General features: G+C 41.4%; 1 protein-coding gene across 12 annotated transcripts in view; it reads left to right on the forward strand.

Moving 5' to 3' along the window:
- MYO16 (myosin XVI) overlaps window positions 1-20,535 on the forward strand; it is a 602,174-nt gene that overhangs the window by 165,072 nt on the left and 416,567 nt on the right. For 11 of the 12 annotated variants that reach the window (XM_075129773.1, XM_075129766.1, XM_048854910.2 and 8 more), the window contains one exon: window positions 17,770-17,840. The exons of the other annotated variant lie outside the window; for it this stretch is intronic. In XM_075129773.1, the coding sequence (XP_074985874.1) occupies window positions 17,770-17,840 (71 nt within the window). The remainder of the gene's footprint in view (window positions 1-17,769; window positions 17,841-20,535) is intronic. 12 annotated transcript variants of the gene reach the window in all.

The following is a 20,535-nucleotide window of genomic DNA, read 5'->3' on the forward strand; positions in this document are numbered from 1 at the left end:
ACAGAGAATGGGTTGTTCTGATGTCTTATTGTTGTCTAAGATAGAAATGTTTTATTGCTCATCATTTAATGAACATGAAAAAGAGAGTGTATTAAATTTAAAGTAAATTGAACAAATATGGTAAAATTCTGTGAATATCAGAAGCTTTGCATTAAATTCTATTTGAATTTATAATAGTATTTATATGATTGTGACAGAAATGCTTGTCTAGCCATTATAGAGTTGGAGATGGTAATACATGCTAGCAGAAAAAGGAAGACCCATTAATTCAATCAATGCAGAAAGACAAACTACTGGTAGGTGTATGGGATGAGATATCTAATATAACAGTTTCCTGTACTCTCTCCTCATAATTGATCTGGCCAGAGTTCTGTCAGTGAAGCAGCTAATCCAAAAAGAGATATACAAGTAAGTGACCACACCCTTTGCGAAGAGAACTGTGTGTGTACATACATGTGCAGTAACTTTGCCCGAGATAAATGTGATGTATATCTCTTTCTTTCTACCTCAGTGAGGACGTAGTCGGGGTAATTTTAAATCTAGGGTCCATGTATGTAGACACAGTCTCTAATTATTTTTTGAAAACCAGCTATAATACAGAATACAATAAACTCCCAGAAAGGGATTAATATGGAAAATATCCAGACTAATCATTTAGAATATATGTCTGGTGAAAGTTTCAAATGCAAATTGTTTGAGTCCATTTAGTTAGTAAATCGATATGCATCAGCTTGTTTTTAAATCCTGTTTCTCACAGACTTATCCAGAATCCATATTTGAAATTGCCAGCTTCCTTTGCTGTATGCATACCTCTTCTACATTCAGAGAAGTGGGAGAGAGGGGCAACTTTGGCCACCATAACAGAACTCAACTTTGCCAAGTAAAGCAAAACCCAACCTTGTTATCTCTTTGTAAGGAGATCAGGTAATCTATCTCCCCCCACCCCCACCCCATTCTTCAGGCGTTATGGAGTGCACCCAGTCACAGGGGCACTACATGGTCTGTGATGAGTACAGTGTTGGTACTCATCACATTTACTTGCTTAAACACTCAGAGGAAAGACTGTCAGTTGCTGCCTGGGAAATAGAGGAGAGGGAATGCCATCGAAGGAAGGGTTCTACCTATAGGGGTTATAAATAAGGTTGGAGCTCAAGTCAGTGAAATTATTCTTTTTTAAAACAGTTTATTTTATTGTTATAAAAGAACAAGTGAAACACCATGCAGCCATTATTTCTCCTGATTCAAAGTTTACATCACAATTTTAAATTCAGGAAAACCAATGTCTCAGCTACACGGAGGCCATCAATATCTGACTCCTGGCTGCATGGGATTTACAAGCTATAAGCAAAGGAAAAATGGGGCAGCAATTTTGTTTTATTTCCAAGACAGTATCCTAGCAGAGATCAACGTTACTTCTACCTCCCAGGCAAAAATTTCTCAAAGTCAGTAAACATGGAAAACTGCTTTTTTTTCCCCCTTTCGCATCCACCATTCTCCAGGAAGTTCATAATTTGTATAACTCTTGTTTCATATGGGTTCTTTTCATTGATAATTTTCTTTAATTTATAAATGCATTTGATAAAGGAAGAGGTTTTTTTGTTTGTATCATTCAAAAATTTAAAAAAGGTTGCTCGGTTTGAGAAAGTTTGACAGACATTGCCACAGATCACTGTGGAAATCACATCTCAGTCCCAGGATTGATATAACAAGAGATTAAGAATGAGTTTCTCAAAAAGGGTGTTCAGTGTGTTAATGCTTGCTGTGAATAAATAATAGAAATCAAAAGGTGGAGGTTTGAAAGAAACCATCAGCAATAAGCAATATCACTAGTGGCAATCTGCTGCTATAGAATGTACGTTAGATTAATAAAACAAATGGGTGGGATGATTTGGATGATTACATCTACTGATAACACTGCCTGAATCTTAAAATTTCTCTAAAACCAATCATAATATGTGTGCCAAGGTAAAAAAAAAAATCAATTCATTGTAGTTTTAGGGTCATGTTCATTAAAGATTTATGACAATTCTGGCTTGATTTCCTTGGCTTTTCAGGGCCTAAGAATAACATATGAAATCAGTATTCATTTGCACCAGAACATATTGCAGGCTCATCTTCTTATAATTGGTACAATGTGAAAATGGGTTGGTGCTGGGGCATAGAAATGATGCTGAGGTTGAATGAATGCAAAAAGAATACTGATTCTGCCTCAGGGTAGGACAGTCACAGGGAGTGAGTTTAAGATACCCTCTTGGGAGCCAAGGCCCTACAGCTGTAAATGCTGCTTGCTTGGCTGTTGGAGAAGAGAAAGTGCTGGTTTTTGCTGTTTAATGTCACTGCTGATGATCTCCAGAAGGAGCTATGTTTCTATACAGAATGTGCAACTAGTTTCTTTCAGTCTGAATTACTTTCTGTAAACTAAGGAGAACAGCAAGAAGAGTTAAAAGCAAAATCTCCATTAGAAAGCCCAATGTGTGTATTTCCTCTGTACTGTCTCCAGCAACTTTGGCAACAAAATGGCTGCTGTCTTTCCCCCACAGGAATTGTTCACAGAAAGCTCTATAGCTATTGTACATTCAGCACACCATATGGATCTTACAATGTATACATAATTAGTCAGGCCTTCTGGTGCCCAAGAGATCAGAGATGCTATCTTCTTACAGATTTGCATGAGAAAAAGGGAATATTCCAGTGCCGCATTAACACTTTATCCTTGACACATTTGTGTGCAGAGTCTCTATTTTAATCATTGAGAAGAAAAAAATTGTGTCAGAAGATTGGAGGGTCAGAAGACTGCCTATCAGCTGTTTAAAATTTAAAAGAGTCTTATGGGAAATGAGACCACAGAATCCATGTATTCCCAAGTGCTCCTTCTTCCTAGGTGTCTCTTGTGACTGTTTCAGGTGTCCCTAAGGCCAATTTTGAGGATGGTACATGTATTAACAAATGTTACATTATGTAACAGAAATCACAATGAAACTCATATAGGCATGTAGGAAAATGAATCAATATAGAAGGAAAGAACAGATTGCTTTTGATCTTGAAGATATTTGGAAGGTTTTGAGGGGAAATCTTGTTTTACAAAAATCCTCCTTATAAAAATTATAACGTACTCAGGAAAATAAAAGTGTTCTGCAATATTTTTAAAAGATGTATTATTTAAGTTAGCAAGCAAAATATCCCCATAGATAAGGAGTGAAATTCTCCTCTGTGCTGTGGGCTGAAAGAGTGCATAAAATCCGGGCTAACCCTGTGTACTCGAGTGAATTTCATCCATAATGAGTACATGTGGATTGTGGTTATTACAGAAAATGAAAGGGACATTACATTTTCCAGTGAGAACTAAGATTAGCATCAGCTGAGGCAAGAAACATACAATAATATTATCAGTAAAGTTCAATGGACTCAAACACTGAGGTCTAGATGCATAAGAGTTAGATTGTGTATATGAAATGAATGTTGCCTGAAATTGTAAAGCTTGTTGTCATCATTTACTTCTGTGTGCAAAAACCAAACAAACAGCCCTGCCCCCGCCCCCACCCAAAAAAATCTGCTCTTTGAGCCAGGTACTCAATGAGGAAATGGGAGATTCACAAGGCTGAATACCTCTGGAAAGCTCCTTTCTAATCAAGTAAAAGAGAGGGAGATTCATTTTATTACCTTGATCAGCATTGTCAGATGCCTCTCGGAAAGGTGATGGACATGTTGAGTTGTCTTGGGAAACCCCAACATCAAATTACTTTATTTAAATATTTTTCAGAACTTATGTACTCTTTCTCCTGCGTCTGTTACAATGAGGTTTTAAATTGTTTGGTATTTTCAGGCACTACTATAAGACAAATAATAAACAGAGAATCAAATTATCTCTTGGGGGAAACTCCCTTGAAGTCAATTGAACTGTGCTCATTTACATGCACCAAACAATTAGACAAAATATGAGGAAGTCTCGTGGATTATTTCTGATTGGAGAAGTAATTGATGGTGGAATCAGGAATTTCTTTCGTGCAATCCTGTTGATTTATAATGAATGTACAAAGTCCTGTTTCCCTGAACAGAGTAGGATAAAACAACAGAAGACCCTCTCTTTTCTCACAGTTCCGAACCCCTTTATAGTCACTACTGAGCTCAAAAGCTCTCTCTACAAAAAACACACCCCTGACCAACAAAAGTTTCACTGACAAAAGCGTTGGTGTGGACAGCGCTATGTTGGTGGGAGTGCATCACCACTCATTGGGGGTGGTTTAATTATGCCAGCAGGAGAGCTCTCTTCCACCAGCATAGAGCACCTACACAGGAAACCTTACAGCAGCCTGGCTGTATCATAATCATAGAATATCAGGGTTGGAAGGGACCTCAGGAGGTCACCTAGTCCAACCCCCTGCTCAAAGCAGGACCAATCCCCAACTAAATCATCCCAGACAGGGCTTTGTCAAGCCTGACCTTAAAAACTTCTAAGGAAGGAGATTCCACCACCTCCCTAGTAACGCATTTCAGTGTTTTACCTCCCTCCTAGTGAAAAAGTTTTTCCTAATATCCAACCTAAACCTCCCCCACTGCAACTTGAGACCATTACTCCTCGTTGTGTCATCTGCTACCACTGAGAACAGTCTAGAGCCATCCTCTTTGGAACCCCCTTTCAGGTAGTTGAAAGCACCTATCAAATCCCCCCTCATTCTTCTCTTCTGCAGACTAAACAATCCCAGTTCCCTCAGGCTCTCTTCATAAGTCATGTGTTCCAATCCCCTAATCATTTTTGTTGCCCTCTGCTGGATGTTTTCCAATTTTTCCACATCCTTCTTGTTGTGTGGGGCCCAAAACTGGACGCAGTACTCCACATGAGGCCTCACCTCACTCATAAAGGGGAACGATCAAGTCCCTCGATCTGCTGGCAATGCCCCTACTTATACATCCCAAAATGCCATTGGTCTTCTTGGCAACAACAGCACACTGTTGACTCATATCCAACTTCTCATCCACTGTAACTCGTAGGTCCTTTTCCGCAGAACTGCTGCCTAGCCATTCGGTCCCTAGTCTGCAGTGGTGCATGGGATTCTTCTGTCCTAAGTGCAGGACTCTGCACTTGTCCTTATTGAACCTCATCAGATTTCTTTTGGCCCAATCCTCTCATTTGTCTAGGTCCCTCTGTATCCATCCCTACCCTCCAGCGTATCTACCTCTCCTCCCAGGTTAGTGTCATCTGCAAACTTGCTGAGGATGCAATCCACACCATCCTCCAGATCATTAATGAAGATATTGAACAAAACCGGCCCCAGGACCGACCCTTGGGGCACTCCACTTGATACCGGCTGCCAACTAGACATGGAGCCATTGATCACTACCTGTTGAGCCCAGCAATCTAGCCAACTTTCTATCCACCTTATAGTCCATTCATCCAGTCCATACTTCTTTAACTTGCTGGCAAGAATACTGTGGGAGACCATGTCAAAAGCTTTGCTAAAGTCAAGGAACAACACGTCCACTGCTTTCCCCTCATCCACAGAGCCAGTTATCTCATCATAGAAGGCAACTAGATTAGTCAGGCATGACTTGCCCTTGGTGAATCCATGCTGACTATTTCTGATCACTTTCCTCTCCTCTAAGTGCTTCAGAATTGATCCCTTGAGGACCTGCTTCATGATTTTTCCAGGGACTGAGTTGAGGCTGACTGGCCTGTAGTTTCCCGGATCCTCCTTCTTCCCTTTTTTAAAGATGGGCACTACATTAGCCTTTTTCCAGTCGTCCAGGACCTCCCCCGATCGCCATGAGTTTTCAGAGATAATGGCCAGTGGCTCTGCAAACACATCCGCCAATTGCTTTAGCACTCTGGGATGCAGCGCATCTGGCCCCATGGACTTGTGCTAGTCCAGCTTTTCTATATAGTCCCGAACCACTTCTTTCTCCACAGAGGGCTGGTCACCTCCTCCTTAGGATGTGCTGCCCAGTGCAGCAGTCTGGCAGCTGACCTTGTTCGTGAAGACAGAGGCAAAAAAAGCATTGAGTACATTAGCTTTTTCCACATCCTCTGTCACTAGGTTGCCTCCCTCATTCAGTAAGGGGCCCACACTTTCCTTGACTTTCTTCCTGTTGCCGCTGAAAGGTTCATAAGTACACATAGCCTGGCACACAGATCTCTACTAACACAATACCCAACAAAACCCCTTTGCCCACATGACTCTGTTGCAGGTGCCTTTGTTTTGAGTGGTGGTCATATTGTTTCAGCTACCTAGTACCATCAAGGGGTTTAATGACTCCTTACAACTACCTTAAATGAAGGGCGGCAGTTATGCCCACCATCTTCAGTATGGTTTCACCCAGTTAAAACAATGGTCTTCAGTCCTATCACATACCTTTAAAGAATTCTACACAGGATCGTCTGACAAAAATTGGTGGCTCATATTACAGCTGGGAACACCACCTATAGTTAAGGTTGCCTAACACTTTACATTATAAGACCCTGTTTTCAGTTCCTTTTAACTGTGCCAAACTTTAAATCTTTCGGGTTGAAATTTTCCATGACAGGTGTCTGTCTCAAACTGATTTTTTTTTTTTCAGTTTCAACTACAGTTCTTCAGCCATTTCCAAGAATGAGATTAGGAGAAAATACATTATTTCACCCACGGTGAATAAAAACTCACAACCTTATAATCTTGTAATTGAAAAGCTCCAGCACCTCCATTCTTTAAGGAAGAGGGAGGGCAGGGGGTCACATTGATGTCAGGGAGGGGCCTTTTGCTGTTCCCATGAAAATCCACCCAAATTCGTCTGTTATAAACTAAATGAAAAATCTCAGTTCACACAAGTTTAGTAGAGACTTGTTAATTTTGTGGCTAAATTCTCCAAAGATACCATCTACACTGAGCACGACCCAGGGGCTGAGCAGGACTTTCTTACAAAGGATAAGGCATCAGAACTGAGAACAGGAAGACTGTCTCTCCTGTGCTTTCAGTGCTCCCCTTGCTGGGATCCAGCCAGTATGAAGGAGAAGGAGGAAACAGCCTGACTGGAATGCAAAGAGTGAGGAGTGTGTGTATGGGGGGGGGCTGGGGGAGAAATAGGCACAGAAAGGGAGGGGGCACAGAGCCAGTCTAGGAGGAGTGGATAGAAACAGAATGGGAATGGGGCCAGAGCTAAGAAATGTGGGGGCAGGGAGCAGTGTAGGAAGGTATGGATAGAAGCAGGAGGTGGAAGTGAGCAGAAGTCATGGGAAAAGGCTATGGATAGGAGATGATAATAATAGTAATTGTGTGTTCGTATGTGTAATGTATTTTAATAATATAGTGCACTGTGTAATATCTAAATTACATCTATGGAAAACTGGATAGACTTGTTGGGACAAAAAAATGATCTCAGCATTTACATAAAATCCTAATCAAATCTTGATTCTCTTTCTAATATGGTTGGTTGACTATATATGTATCTATATATTTCTTTGCAAGTAACTTTTAACGTCCTGCTTTAGGGCCTGTTCATCTCATCCTTAGGTAATATTCCCAGTAGCTTTAATAGGATTTCCATCATGAGGATCGGTTAAGTTGGCATAGTGCACCCATACAGTATATGAGAGTCAGAAATCTGTGTGCCACTTATTCCTGCATAACTAGGGCCCTACCAAATTCGTGGCCATGAACAATGCGTCACGGACCGTGAAATCATGGCCCCAAATCAGCAGCCGCCTCTCTCTGGCCACCCAGTTCCGAAGGCAGCAGCGCAGAAGTAAGGGTGGCATGGTATGGTATTGTCGTCCTTAGTTCTGCACTGTTGCTGGCGGGGTGCTGCCTTCAGAACGGGGCGCCTGGCAGACAGCTGCTGCTTCTCTGGCCACCTAGCTCTGAAGACAGTGCAGAAATAAGGGTGTCAATACTGCGATCCCCTTAAAATAACCTTGTGACCCCCCCTACAACTCTCTTTTGGGTCAGGACCCCCAATTTGAGAAACGCTGGTCTCCCCCGTGAAATCAGTATAGTATAGGGTAAAAGCACACAAAAGATCAGATTTCATGGTGGAAGACCAGAGCAATCACCAGAGAATATCTAACTGAATTACATTGGGATGTTTATTCTTCTTTACAGTGAGGTAAATCCTATTTCCTTTACAAAAAAAGTAGAGGCTTGTCAGTTGCTTTTGTGTGTTGTGGATTGTAACAGCTGATCCTATTTTAGGACAAAGAATATTGACCCAAACTACATGAGAGTTCACATCCACTGCCCTTGCAGTCTTTGTGATGTGAGATCTCTGTAGTATTGCTGACCCTACAGAGCAATAATGAAGAAAAAGAAAGCAAGCTAGATGGATAAAAACTTGAAGTGATTATTTTCTTTAATCTCATTTTTGTACGTGAATCATTCATATATTTATGAATGTGATCTGCTTAAAGTGTATTTTTGTACTGGGTTTATGTCTGCAACAAATATATACATTGTTAGTGGAGTAATCTCTGTAGTTGGTTTCTGCTGAAAAAGCAATAATGGTCATTGTCATTATCTCTGCAGAGATTTCAACTCACTGTGTGGTCACAAGAATTACAGATGTTTCAAAGTGTTTCTGTATTTTGACTCACTGGCAGGAAGGATAATCCTATTTTTGAAGCTTTTTTGTTCTTCAACAAAAAAAACTCTTTAGTTCAACAAAAAACCCTTCAAAAACAGACTCCAACGAGAAACCGCAGAACTGGAATTAATTTGCAAACTGGACACCATCAAATTAGGCCTGAATAAATACTGGGAGTGGATGGGTCACTACAAAAACTAATTTCCCCCTGCTGATACTCACACCTTCTTGTCAACTGTTTGAAAGGGGCCACCTTGATTACATTGGCCTCATTAGCACTACAAAAGTGATTTCCACCCCTTCTTGTCAACTGTTGAGAATAGCCCACTTCCACCTTAATTGAATTGGCTCATTAGTACTGACCCCCCACTTGGTAAGGTAACTCCCATCTTTTCATATGCTGTATATTTATACCTCCCTACTGTATTTTCTACTCCATGCATCTGATGAAGTGGGTTTTAGCCCACGAAAGCTTATGCCCAAATAAATGTGTTAGTCTCTAAGGTGCCACAAGGACACCTCATTGTTTTTACACACAAATGAGTTACAGTTGTAGATTTTAAAAGGTGATAAAAGTTTCTATAATAAGCAGCTTTGCATATTCTTTGAGGCTGACCCATGCCAACAGCATGAGGATCTCTTGCTTATGTTTCGGAATCTTTGCCCCTCAGAGTCCAGACAGCATAAAGAGACCAAGTTTCTCCTTGTCAAGGATTTTTATCCCCCCTCAAGCCAGAATCCAAGCTGATGGGATGAGTTTATGCACAGGCCTCCCTTTCCAGGGTGGAGTTAGGAGTGCAGTCAAGGTCTCTGTCCTTTGGTGCTACACAATGCCTCATTTGCCTTCAATGGACCATCTTGTGTGCTGGATGAGCACTTTACCTTAATTACTGCTTCTTTTTCCTGTTGGGTGAATTACACAGTAACAAAGGTTTACAATTAAAACACTCAGTATAACTTTATACCACATATACAGAAATTATAAGTAATATTAATACATGCAGCATCCTACAAGCATTCCATAAAGTCTAAACACACTCTTATAACACTAAAATCTATTTTAAGTATACTAACCCACAGGTAATCCAGACCAGTTTCCAGCTATGCATTTGCAGTGTTCGGCCCTGGGGCCTTGGCATGACCTGGCACCTGGTCTGCCAGAGTCACAATGTGATTTCCAAAAAGTGTTCAGCATTGGCCTAGATCTGCTCTCTTTGAAGTCAGTGCTGAAATTCCCCTTGACATCAGTGAGAGCAGAGTTAGGCCAACACTGAGCACTTTTGGGAAAATCCCACTTTTAAGGACTATTATACGTCACTTTCCTCATTTGCAAATGAGGATTATACTTATATTGGAAGGCTGTAGCCAGTCTTAGTTCATTTTTGTAAAGTTCCCTGGATAGAAATTGCAACATAAAGACAACTATTAGGTGCCTGAAGAGGCGAAGTAAGAAACTATGCAGTGCATAGGAGCGGGGCAGGTGCCAGGAAGTTTTGGTGGTCTAACTATTACAAGGCTTCTGAACAAGCTATTCAAAGTGTGTGTGTGTGTGTGTGTGTGTGTTGTGGAGTCTAGGACTCTGGCAGCTATAATATAAGGGAATCAGTATGTCCCCATTTGAGGGCATTCTGTGATGTTCATTAGTACTGATAGGGACAAAAAGTCCAGCTTTTGAGCTTTAGCCCATAATGGGATGTGTTGTGTGGGGGCGGGCGAATGATCTTTAATCACTGGGCTCCTATAAATGAGGAGGAGTAAGAAATAATTTGAGGGGGGTTTTCATAGATTCATAGATACTAAGGTCAGAAGGGACCATTATGGTCATCTAGTCCGACCTCCCCACAATGCAGGCCACAGAATCTCACCCACCCACTCCTGCGAAAAACCTCTCACCTATGTCTGAGCTATTGAAGTCCTCAAATCATGGTTTAAAGACTTCAAGGAGCAGAGAATCCTCCACCAAGTGACCTGTGCCCCATGCTGCAGAGGAAGGCGAAAAACCTCCAGGGTCTCTTCCAATCTGCCCTGGAGGAAAATTCCTTCCTGACCCCAAATATGGTGATCAGCTAAACCCTGAGCACATGGGCAAGATTCACCAGCCAGATACCCAGGAAAGAGTTTTCTGTAGTAACTCAGATTCCACCCCATCTAACATCCCATCACAGGCCATTGGGCCTATTTACAATGAATATTTAAAGATCAATTAATTACCAAAATCATGTTATCCCATCATACCATCTCCTCCATAAACTTATTGAGTTTAATCTTAAAGCCAGATAGGTCTTTTGCCCCCACTGCTTCCCTTGGAAGGCTATTCCAAAACTTCACTCCTCTGATGGTTAGAAACCTTTGTTTAATTTCAAGTCTAAACTTCCCAATGACCAGTTTATATCCATTTGTTCTTGTGTCCACACTGGTACTGAGCTTAAATAATTCCTCTCCCTCTCCGGTATTTATCCCTCTGATATATTTATACAGAGCAATCATATCTCCCCTCAACCTTCTTTTAGTGAGGCTAAACAAGCCAAGCTCCTTGAGTCTCCTTTCATAAGACAGGTTTTCCATTTCTCAGATCATCCTAGTAGCCCTTCTCTGTACCTGTTCCAGTTTGAATTCATCCTTCTTAAACATGGGAGACTAGAATTGCACACAGTATTCCAGGTGAGGTCTCACCAGTGCCTTGTATAACGGTACTAAAACCTCCTTATCTCCACTGGAAATACCTCGCCTGATGCATTCCAAGACCGCATTAGCTTTTTTCACGGCCATATCACATTGGCGGCTCATAGTCATCCTATGATCAACCAATACTCCAAGGTCCTTCTCCTCCTCCGTTACTTCTAATTGATGCGTCCCCAGCTTATGACTAAAATTCTTGTTATTAATTCCTAAATGCATAACCTTACACTTCTCACTATTAAATTTCATCTTATTACTATTACTCCAGTTTACAAGGTCATCCAAATCTTCTTCTATGATTTCCTGGTCCTTCTCTAAATTGGCAATACCTCCCAGCTTTGTATCATCCACAAACTTTATTAGCACACTCCCACTTTTTGCGCCGAGGTCAGTAATAGAAAGCTTAAATAAGATTGGTCCCAAAACTGATCCCTGAGGAACTCCACTGGTAACCTCCCTCCAGCTTGCCAGTTCACCTTTCAGTAGGACCCGCTGTAGTCTCCCTGTAAACCAATTCCTTATCCACCTTTCAATTTTCATATTGATCCCCATCTTTTCCAATTTAACTAATAATTCCCTTCATTCTTCTGCTTTTGCCAAGTTTATGGCAAGTATAAATATACTTCCTTTATATTCTCCATTTCGCTTGGCAGTTGTAACAGTCCATTTAATTCACATTACTCAGTGTTCTGCTTCCCAGTTCAGTGGCAGTGCCAAGAACAACAGTAGAGTCTAAGAGTATTTAGCTACAAAATTGTGTTTGCCAGAAAGCAAAGCCCTTTTGCAATTAACTAAATTAAATGAAGCAAAAACAAATAAAATAGCAAATGAGGAGGTATGATGGTTTTATTCTTCAGGTTTGAATTTATAGGAGGGTTTAGATTGTCTGTTGATTTTCAAAGCCTGAAATGAAATACGGAGTAGAATTTGTTGTTGTAACTGTCATTTTTTGATTCTTCCAAAATAGATGTATCATTATAGGTGGAGCATGTAGCTGCTCCTATATTTAAAGTTGCCTATCCCTTCCCATTATAAATCCCTGTTTTCATTATAACGTTATTAAACTTAACTGTTTTAGCTGAAATTTTCTGTTTGGTGTTTGACTCCGATAGATTTTTTTTCTGGAAAATTTAATCAAGAATAGCTCAGCCATTTCAGAAAACAAAGCTAGTGAAAATTGCCAGTGTTTAAAAAAAATCTACTGAACAAAAAAACACATCTGACCATTTTTGAAAAACTCTAGTGCTTCTGTGGTTTGTAGCAGGAAGTTCAAATTACATAGCAGGAGAGCCAAGGCCTAAGTGTTCCATGGAATACCACCAAGATCTGGCTAAGTTAGAAACCTCTAGTCAAGGCTGATTCCCCACTCTGACACTTTGAGTGCAGAAGGTGGGGCCTGCAAGGATTCTAAAAATTAATACTGGCCATTCCAAGCTGGTATTAAACTCTCAAGGTCACAGTCTCTCTTTGACCTTGGATGGGTAGATGCTGCCACCACCCAAGTGCAAAAACAAACAAACAAAAACCTTTTAGGAACCGAGGAAGGAGCACTTTTCCTTCCCTCAAGCCCTTTCACCCACCGCTCGCCTTCAGGAAGAGCTGAGGAAGAAAAGAAAGGAAATTAGCTGTTGTCCCAGCTAATTAAACAACATATGCACAAACCAATTAGGACACCAAAAATCCAATCCTGTTCTTAAAAAGGTAAATTTTATTAAAAACAAAAAGAAAGAAAATACTTAGGTTTTTGCTAGATTTTAAAAACCCACTTACAAAAATTAAACATCAAGAATAACCTTCTTGAGGTCCAGCTTAAAGGTTACAAGTAAAACAAAACCATTTGGGGTTAGCACAGAAGAGTCCACAAGCCAATAAGAAATAAACAGAGATAAACCTAGTCATGTCTTTCTAGACATTTTCTGATCTACTTACATATCTGGGGTTCAAATGAGGAGTTTTAGGTATGATCTGATGATTTCCATCCCTGACAAAAAGCTTTTTGCAGAATAGTCTCAGCCCTGTCTCTGCTCTGTCCTCTCTCTCCGGAGAACAGCAACTGCCAGACAAAGGGAAAGTTTTTTTCACAATTTTAAAAAGTTCTAGCCCTCCCATTGGCTCTTTTGGTCAGGTGCCCACTCCCTTCCTTTTACCTGTGGACTTGTTAACGCTTTTCAGGTAAAGCAAGTAGAGAACAAGTACCAAGAGGGATTCTATTGCTAACTGGCTGGCTGTCCACAAAAGGGAGCTACTCCACACTCTCATTTATCACACCTCTAAAAAATACCATTTGCTCATATGCTGTAGAACAGATTAATCACTGACCTGCTAGTTTTGTGAATGCTCCAATGCACTCTGCATGCTCCCAGGTCTTGCTTGCCTGTCCATATCAGCATCTCGTGCATAGTGGGAAGTACACTGAACTGGAGGCCAAGAGACCATGAGTTCACATCTTGCTTCTGTGACAGATGGCAACTTCCTGCAATATATTTGGGAGATCTCACTGTGTTAAGTTTATGTATCATTGTGCTCCAGGCATTGTATGCATTTCCATGGGGAAGGGTGACTGTAGCTTTCTAGGAACTAGGAACAGGGAGGCTGATTAGGCAAATTGACTGAGGTTATAACACCTCCAAGGAGGTACCACCACTTGCAGAGGCTCAAATATACTGGTTCAAATTGGAGTCTCCAGAGACTACTGACAAATAAAGGACTTTCAGATAAATAGCCTGACTTTAAACTGACTTAGAGCCTTCTTTCTGATACAGCAAATGGACAGAACCTTCTGCTCAAGGGTGGGGGAAAGGGAAGATGGGATGCATCACTTGATGATTACTTGTTCTGTTCATTCCCTCTGGGGCACCTGGCATTGGCCACTGTCGGAAGACAGGATACTGGGCTAGATGGACCTTTGGTCTGACCCAGTATGGCCATTCTTATGTGGCAACTTTTGGCAGGTATCAGTCCTTCCAACCCTTCCCTAAAGTCCTAGGTTGGAGTTAGGGTGGCCTCTGTTAAGTTCTTTAGCATGTGCATAGGTTATTTTATTTTTAATGCCTTTTCTTTGCATTACCTTCACCTTAAGAATAAATGTGCTTGCTTAGAAAGAGCTGTGTGGTAACTCATAACTGCTGGCAATTACATTATTCATAGCCTTCAGAGACTTAGCAGTGCACAGACCTTGGCCTGGTTAGGGAGTCTGGCTTGCTGAGAATAACACAGTGTATGCAGGGAACTGTGCAGCCTGGAAAAACCTAAGTCAGGAGGGAGAGAGATGCATGTCTCCACCCAAAAGAGATGACTGTGACAGAGGATGTGGAAAAAGCTAATGTACTCAATGCTTTTTTTGCCTCTGTCTTCACTAACAAGGTCAGCTCCCAGACTGCTGCGCTGGGCATCACAACATGGGGAATAGATGGCCAGCCCTCTGTGGAGAAAGAGGTGGTTAGGGACTATTTAGAAAAGCTGGATGGCACAAGTCCATGGGGCCAGACGAGTTGCATCCGAGAGTGCTAAAGGAACTGGCGGCTGTGATTGCAGAGCCATTGGCCATTATCTTTGAAAACTCGTGGCGAACGGGGGAAGTCCTGGATGACTGGAAAAAGGCTAATGTAGTGCCAATCTTTAAGAAAGGGAAAAAGGAGGATCCTGGGAACTACAGGCCAGTCAGCCTCACTTCAGTCCCCGGAAAAATCATGGAGCAGGTCCTCAAAGAATCAATCCTGAAGCACTTACATGAGAGGAAAGTGATCAGGAACAGTCAGCATGGATTCACCAAGGGAAGGTCATGCCTGACTAATCTAATCGCCTTCTATGATGAGATTACTGGTTCTGTGGATGAAGGGAAAGCAGTGGATGTATTGTTTCTTGACTTTAGCAAAGCTTTTGACACGGTCTCCCACAGTATTCTTGTCAGCAAGTTAAAGAAGTACGGGCTGGATGAATGCACTATAAGGTGGATAGAAAGTTGGCTAGATTGTCGGGCTCAACGGGTAGTGATCAATGGCTCCATGTCTAGTTGGTAGCCGGTGTCAAGTGGAGTGCCCCAAGGGTCGGTCCTGGGGCCGGTTTTGTTCAATATCTTCATAAATGATCTGGAGGATGGTGTGGATTGCACTCTCAGCAAATTTGCGGATGATACTAAACTGGGAGGAGTCGTAGATATGCTGGAGGGCAGGGATAGGATACAGAGGGACCTAGACAAATTGGAGGATTGGGCCAAAAGAAATCTGATGAGGTTCAATAAGGATAAGTGCAGAGTCCTGCACTTAGGACGGAAGAACCCAATGCACAGTTACAGACTAGGGACCGAATGGCTAGGCAGCAGTTCTGTGGAAAAGGACCTAGGGGTGACAGTGGACGAGAAGCTGGATATGAGTCAGCAGTGTGCCCTTGTTGCCAAGAAGGCCAATGGCATTTTGGGATGTATAAGTAGGGGCATAGCGAGCAGATCGAGGGACGTGATCATCCCCCTCTATTCAACATTGGTGAGGCCTCATCTGGAGTACTGTGTCCAGTTTTGGGCCCCACACTAGAAGAAGGATGTGGATAAATTGGAGAGAGTCCAGCGAAGGGCAACAAAAATGATTAGCGGTCTGGAACACATGAGTTATGAGGAGAGGCTGAGGGAACTGGGATTGTTTAGTTTGCGGAAGAGAAGAATGAGGGGGGATTTGATAGCTGCTTTCAACTATCTGAGAGGTGGTTCCAGAGAGGATGGTTCTAGACTATTCTCAGTGGTGGAAGAGGACAGGACAAGGAGTAATGGTCTCAAGTTGCAGTGTGGGAGGTTTAGATTGGATATTAGGAAAAACTTTTTCACTATGAGGGTGGTGAAACACTGGAATGCGTTGCCTAGGGAGGTGGTGGAATCTCCTTCCTTAGAAGTTTTTAAGGTCAGGCTTGACAAAGCCCTGGCTGGGATGATTTAATTGGGGATTGGTCCTGCTTTTGAGCAGGGGGTTGGACTAGATGACCTCCTGAGGTCCCTTCCAACCCTGATATTCTATGATTCTATGACTGCTGGGGAGCTGGGAGCCTAGAGTGGGTGCCCTTACTGGACCACAGAGAGTTCACTGTGGAACCTGTGACAGCCTCTTTCAGTGACTGCTTTTAATATTTCTGTGAATTTCACAACTCTTATATTGAGTGAACCTTAAGCTCCGGTGCAGATCAAAAAAGGGAGACGGTTTGCAACTCCTCTGTTCAGGGGCTGAGAGCCATAAGAGCTGTCTTAACTTGTGCGCTCATCTACTATGGGCCATTGCAATGGCACAGAATTGCTGAAGCCCCATCATACCCCTAACCCATCATATAACTTCTTTTGGGCCATGGCCTCGTGATGAGAATGTGGAACCAGCTGTGCTTCTATAGAGGGCCTCTGTGCTGAGGGTATTTCTCAGGGGTGAGGTCATTGTGGACTTCTTCTGCCAGTTAGCCAGCACAAGTGGGTTGCAGTGCAGGGGTGAATTCCCCTGATAATGTCTGGCCTTTTCATCATTCAGTCCTGCCCTGGCATGAACATTAATAGAGTGAGTTAGTCAATTCCTGAATTCCAAGTGTAAAGGTTATAAAAGCCATAGAGACCAAGGAAAAAGAATAAAGAATTATCAATCCTGACTGAGCACCAATATGCAGGGTTATCTTCTGCTCTGAGTTAAATGCCTGGGTTCATTTCAAAGGAATTTGTTATATGTAACCTTGAGCAGAATACCCAAATATCTTTTCAGGAATTATGCTATGTCAGTGATCAGACAATGCACTGTAGAGGTTGAATGGAGTGCACTTCACTAAACTGTGGCATGAAGATTAATTTCAGGTAATATAAGTTATGAACACTAATCTCAATCATTTAGCAAAAAAGCCTCTAGGTTTCAGGGAACTCTGCAAAATACAATAAAATCAGTTAACTGTATTCTGCACTCACATGAACATGGTCTAATCTGGTGACTTTGACCTTGCTATGGAATATCCTGTGTTCAGAATTACAGAAACACAATCATACTCTAGAGCAGGGGTTCTCTTTTTCTTTCTGAGGCCTTCCTCAACAAGCTATAAAAAACTTCACGGCCTACTTGTGCCACAACAACTGTTTTTTTGCATATAAAAAACAGGGTCAGCCCCGTCCCATGCCACAGGAGTCCACGCAAGGCTAGGTTGCTCAGGCTTCAGCCCCATGTGATGGCGATTTGGCTTTCTGCCCTGGGCCCCAGCCTGTCTAATGCTGATCCTGCTTGGCAGATCCCCTGACACCTGCTTCTGGCCCCCCAGTGGGCCCCAGATCCCTGGTTGAAAAATACTGCTCTAGGGAAGTCCTTGATATTGCTTACAGTTAGCAAGTTATCAAAGGTCCTGAACTGCCAGACCTAACCATTAAAATAAATGAGACAGGAAATGCTGACATGATCGTTTTACATATGTTATCTCAGAGGTTTGCATATATTATTAAATCTGTTAATGAAGATGATGAAAAATCAGGCTATTAAGATCTCAGTGCTGAGTGCATTGGTGCATTAATTCTTTCTCCTTCTCTTTTCTTCGATATTTCAGTGCTACGGCTACTAAAGGATGGTGCAGACCCTCACACTCTTATTTCCTCAGGAGGCTCCTTGCTCCATCTGGTAAGAGTGATTGAAGATTAGTGTTCGTGACAGAGGATAAATATGGCAAGATTCTGAGTAGCATATTGAGCATATTAACAACCACAAAGGTTTATCAATAATTTTTTATCTACACGGAGCACCACAGTGATTATAATTGCATCCAGCTGTGTACATGAAATACATCGTGGCGTTCAAAAGGCTTATGTAGGGATGCATCATGTAGTAAGGACAGCTACTAGCAAAATCCAGTTAGATGTTTTAGGCATAAATTATCTGCACAGTAAGTAAGAGCAAAGGAAAAATTGCCTGCTTCGTAAGATGGAGAAATGCAATATTTCAAAACCTTCACAGAGTAGAAAAAAGATAATTTAACCTTCAGTTTAACTGATGTCATTCCTTCCTTTTGATTTTTTTTCACTGTTGATCTCCTACAAATGGAAATCTAACACAGTATCTGCATTTAGATCACCATAGTTATTTGCATATCAGATTAAGTGATTAAAGGAAAAGGGAGCAGGTTTGTGTTTGCCATGTAATTAAGGGAGAGAGAGAAATACAGCAAATACACTGGTGTCTGGTCACTTTTAGTTACTGTGAAGTACAGGAGGACAATTGGGGACCCACAGCAGGGTTGTAAGAAGCTCTGTTTCATTTTGCTGGGCCCCATCATGCATACCATGTTTTCTGGTTTGACCCACATAAATTTGCAGGGCACCTGAGTTTTGCTTTGAGGGTTGTGTCAAATGTCTCAATGCTCAGGAGAATATGACAAGTTTTGCCTGTTTTGAATACAAAATGATTAATTTGCCCAGATTCTTTCAGAAGGTTCACAAACATTAGTGAAACGTTCATGTAAGCCTGCCTGGTTTTCTAGTGTGTTTAAAAAAGCCAATAAAAAACATGCCCCCAAATTAAGGGCAGTATGATTGAAAATCCGAATTTGATCACACATTTCTACTGCTAGCAAACCAAATAAATCTAGTGGAAGCAATCCCATGATTACTGCTGCTACTACTTTATATTCAGACAAGGAAGTTAGTAACTCATGTCTCTAATACCAAAATAAATCATATTCATCTTAATCTACTTTACAGAGTGTACCTGATCCACCCCTGCAGATGTAGTGGTCTTTAAACTACATGGGGGTTCTGCCTGTGGGTTGCAGCTGTTGGTTATATCTCTCATTGTACATGACCCTGATGCATACAGCTGAGTGAAAATCAGAATTTCTGTCCAGTGGGCAATTCCAATACTGCAACATTTGTTTTAATCCCAAACCTGCACAAAAAGTTGAATTTGTCAAAAATTTTCAAGGGATGGAATATTTAGAAAAATTTCAATTTGGAAACAGTGAAATGTTTCATTTTGAGTCAGTTCAACATGAACCTGTGCAGAGGGGAATCTGCATTGCATCATGGCAGATGTAATCTGGCCAGAGAGCCCAGCCCAAAGGAGAAAATGGAGGCCTTAATGCCAATGCCAATGAGGCCATTAGCCACTGTACGAAATGCAACTTAATGATGAATTGACTAAAAATTAATCATTTTGGGTGAACTCAACAAACTGAAATTCATATTGAACCAACCCGAAACAAAATATTTTGTTTAAATTTTCCCACAGAAAAGTTTGATTTCTGTGGAAACTACATTTTCTGTCAAAAACACATTTTGACCGAAAATTCCCAACCAGCTCTAGTAATGTACAGCACACACTCCTTTGCTTCCCTGGCCAGCACCATTCACTTTGGTGCTGGCTGGACGCAGGACCTGTGGTGGAGCATGGGCTGAAGGTGACATGTGCTACAAAAAAAACATTGTCTTATGATATTTCCGCTTGAGAGAGCTCTGCAAACCCTAAGTGGTATTAAATTATTCAAATTTATGCTGGATTTGAAAATATTTTTGTATTTTTTTGAGCGTTGACAATTTTTGCTTTGTCGACATAGAGGACCACCTGCCTCTGTGTGCCACACGAAGTTCACAGTTTAAGGGCCAAATCCTGTGTGTGCAAATTATCCCTTTAGAATGAGTAGGGTTCTTCTTGTGTGAGTAAGAGAGCAGGATCCTTTGTTATGCACAAATAGCACAGTCCAAACATGATGTGCAGGACAAAGGGACAACTTGAAGCTTTGGCTTTGTTTTTTAAGAGTATTCTGTATATGTGATGGGTTATCACTGAAAGGCCTTACAGAAGAAGAATGCTTTAAGGGGAGAGATGAGTGTGGACAGACAATATGACTCCTTAATCTTTTCAATTTTCAAATGTAAGGTCCATGAAGTAAGAACCAAAATTTCAGCCAACGTGCACCTTGCCAAAAACATATTTTGGAGAATAAGAAAAATTATTGAAAAACAAGTTTTCCCACAGTTAATTGGTAATCTCTGTGATAAATCAAGAAAGTTCAGTAAATATTGTACAGCACTTCTTTCTAGGGAAAAAGATCTTGCCTTTTTTGAAGTCAGTTGCAAAATTTCCATTGACTTCAGTGGGGTCAGGATGTCCCACAATAGGTACCCAGCCTTCATGTTCCCTTTTTCTTGAAGGCTGTATGTAGCTCCAGGTCAGCTACCATAGCTGTTGGCCATTAGGCTTAGTTCTAAAATATCTAATTTTAGTTACTTGGGCCCAAGTTTGTTACACAAATGTAACCCTGATTAATTCAATATGTCTTCATGAGAATAACAGAGGCAGAATTTGGCCTCCTAAAAGTATA

The sequence above is a fragment of the Caretta caretta genome, chromosome 1, assembly GCF_965140235.1.
Source record: "Caretta caretta isolate rCarCar2 chromosome 1, rCarCar1.hap1, whole genome shotgun sequence".
Lineage (NCBI taxonomy): Eukaryota > Metazoa > Chordata > Testudines > Cheloniidae > Caretta > Caretta caretta.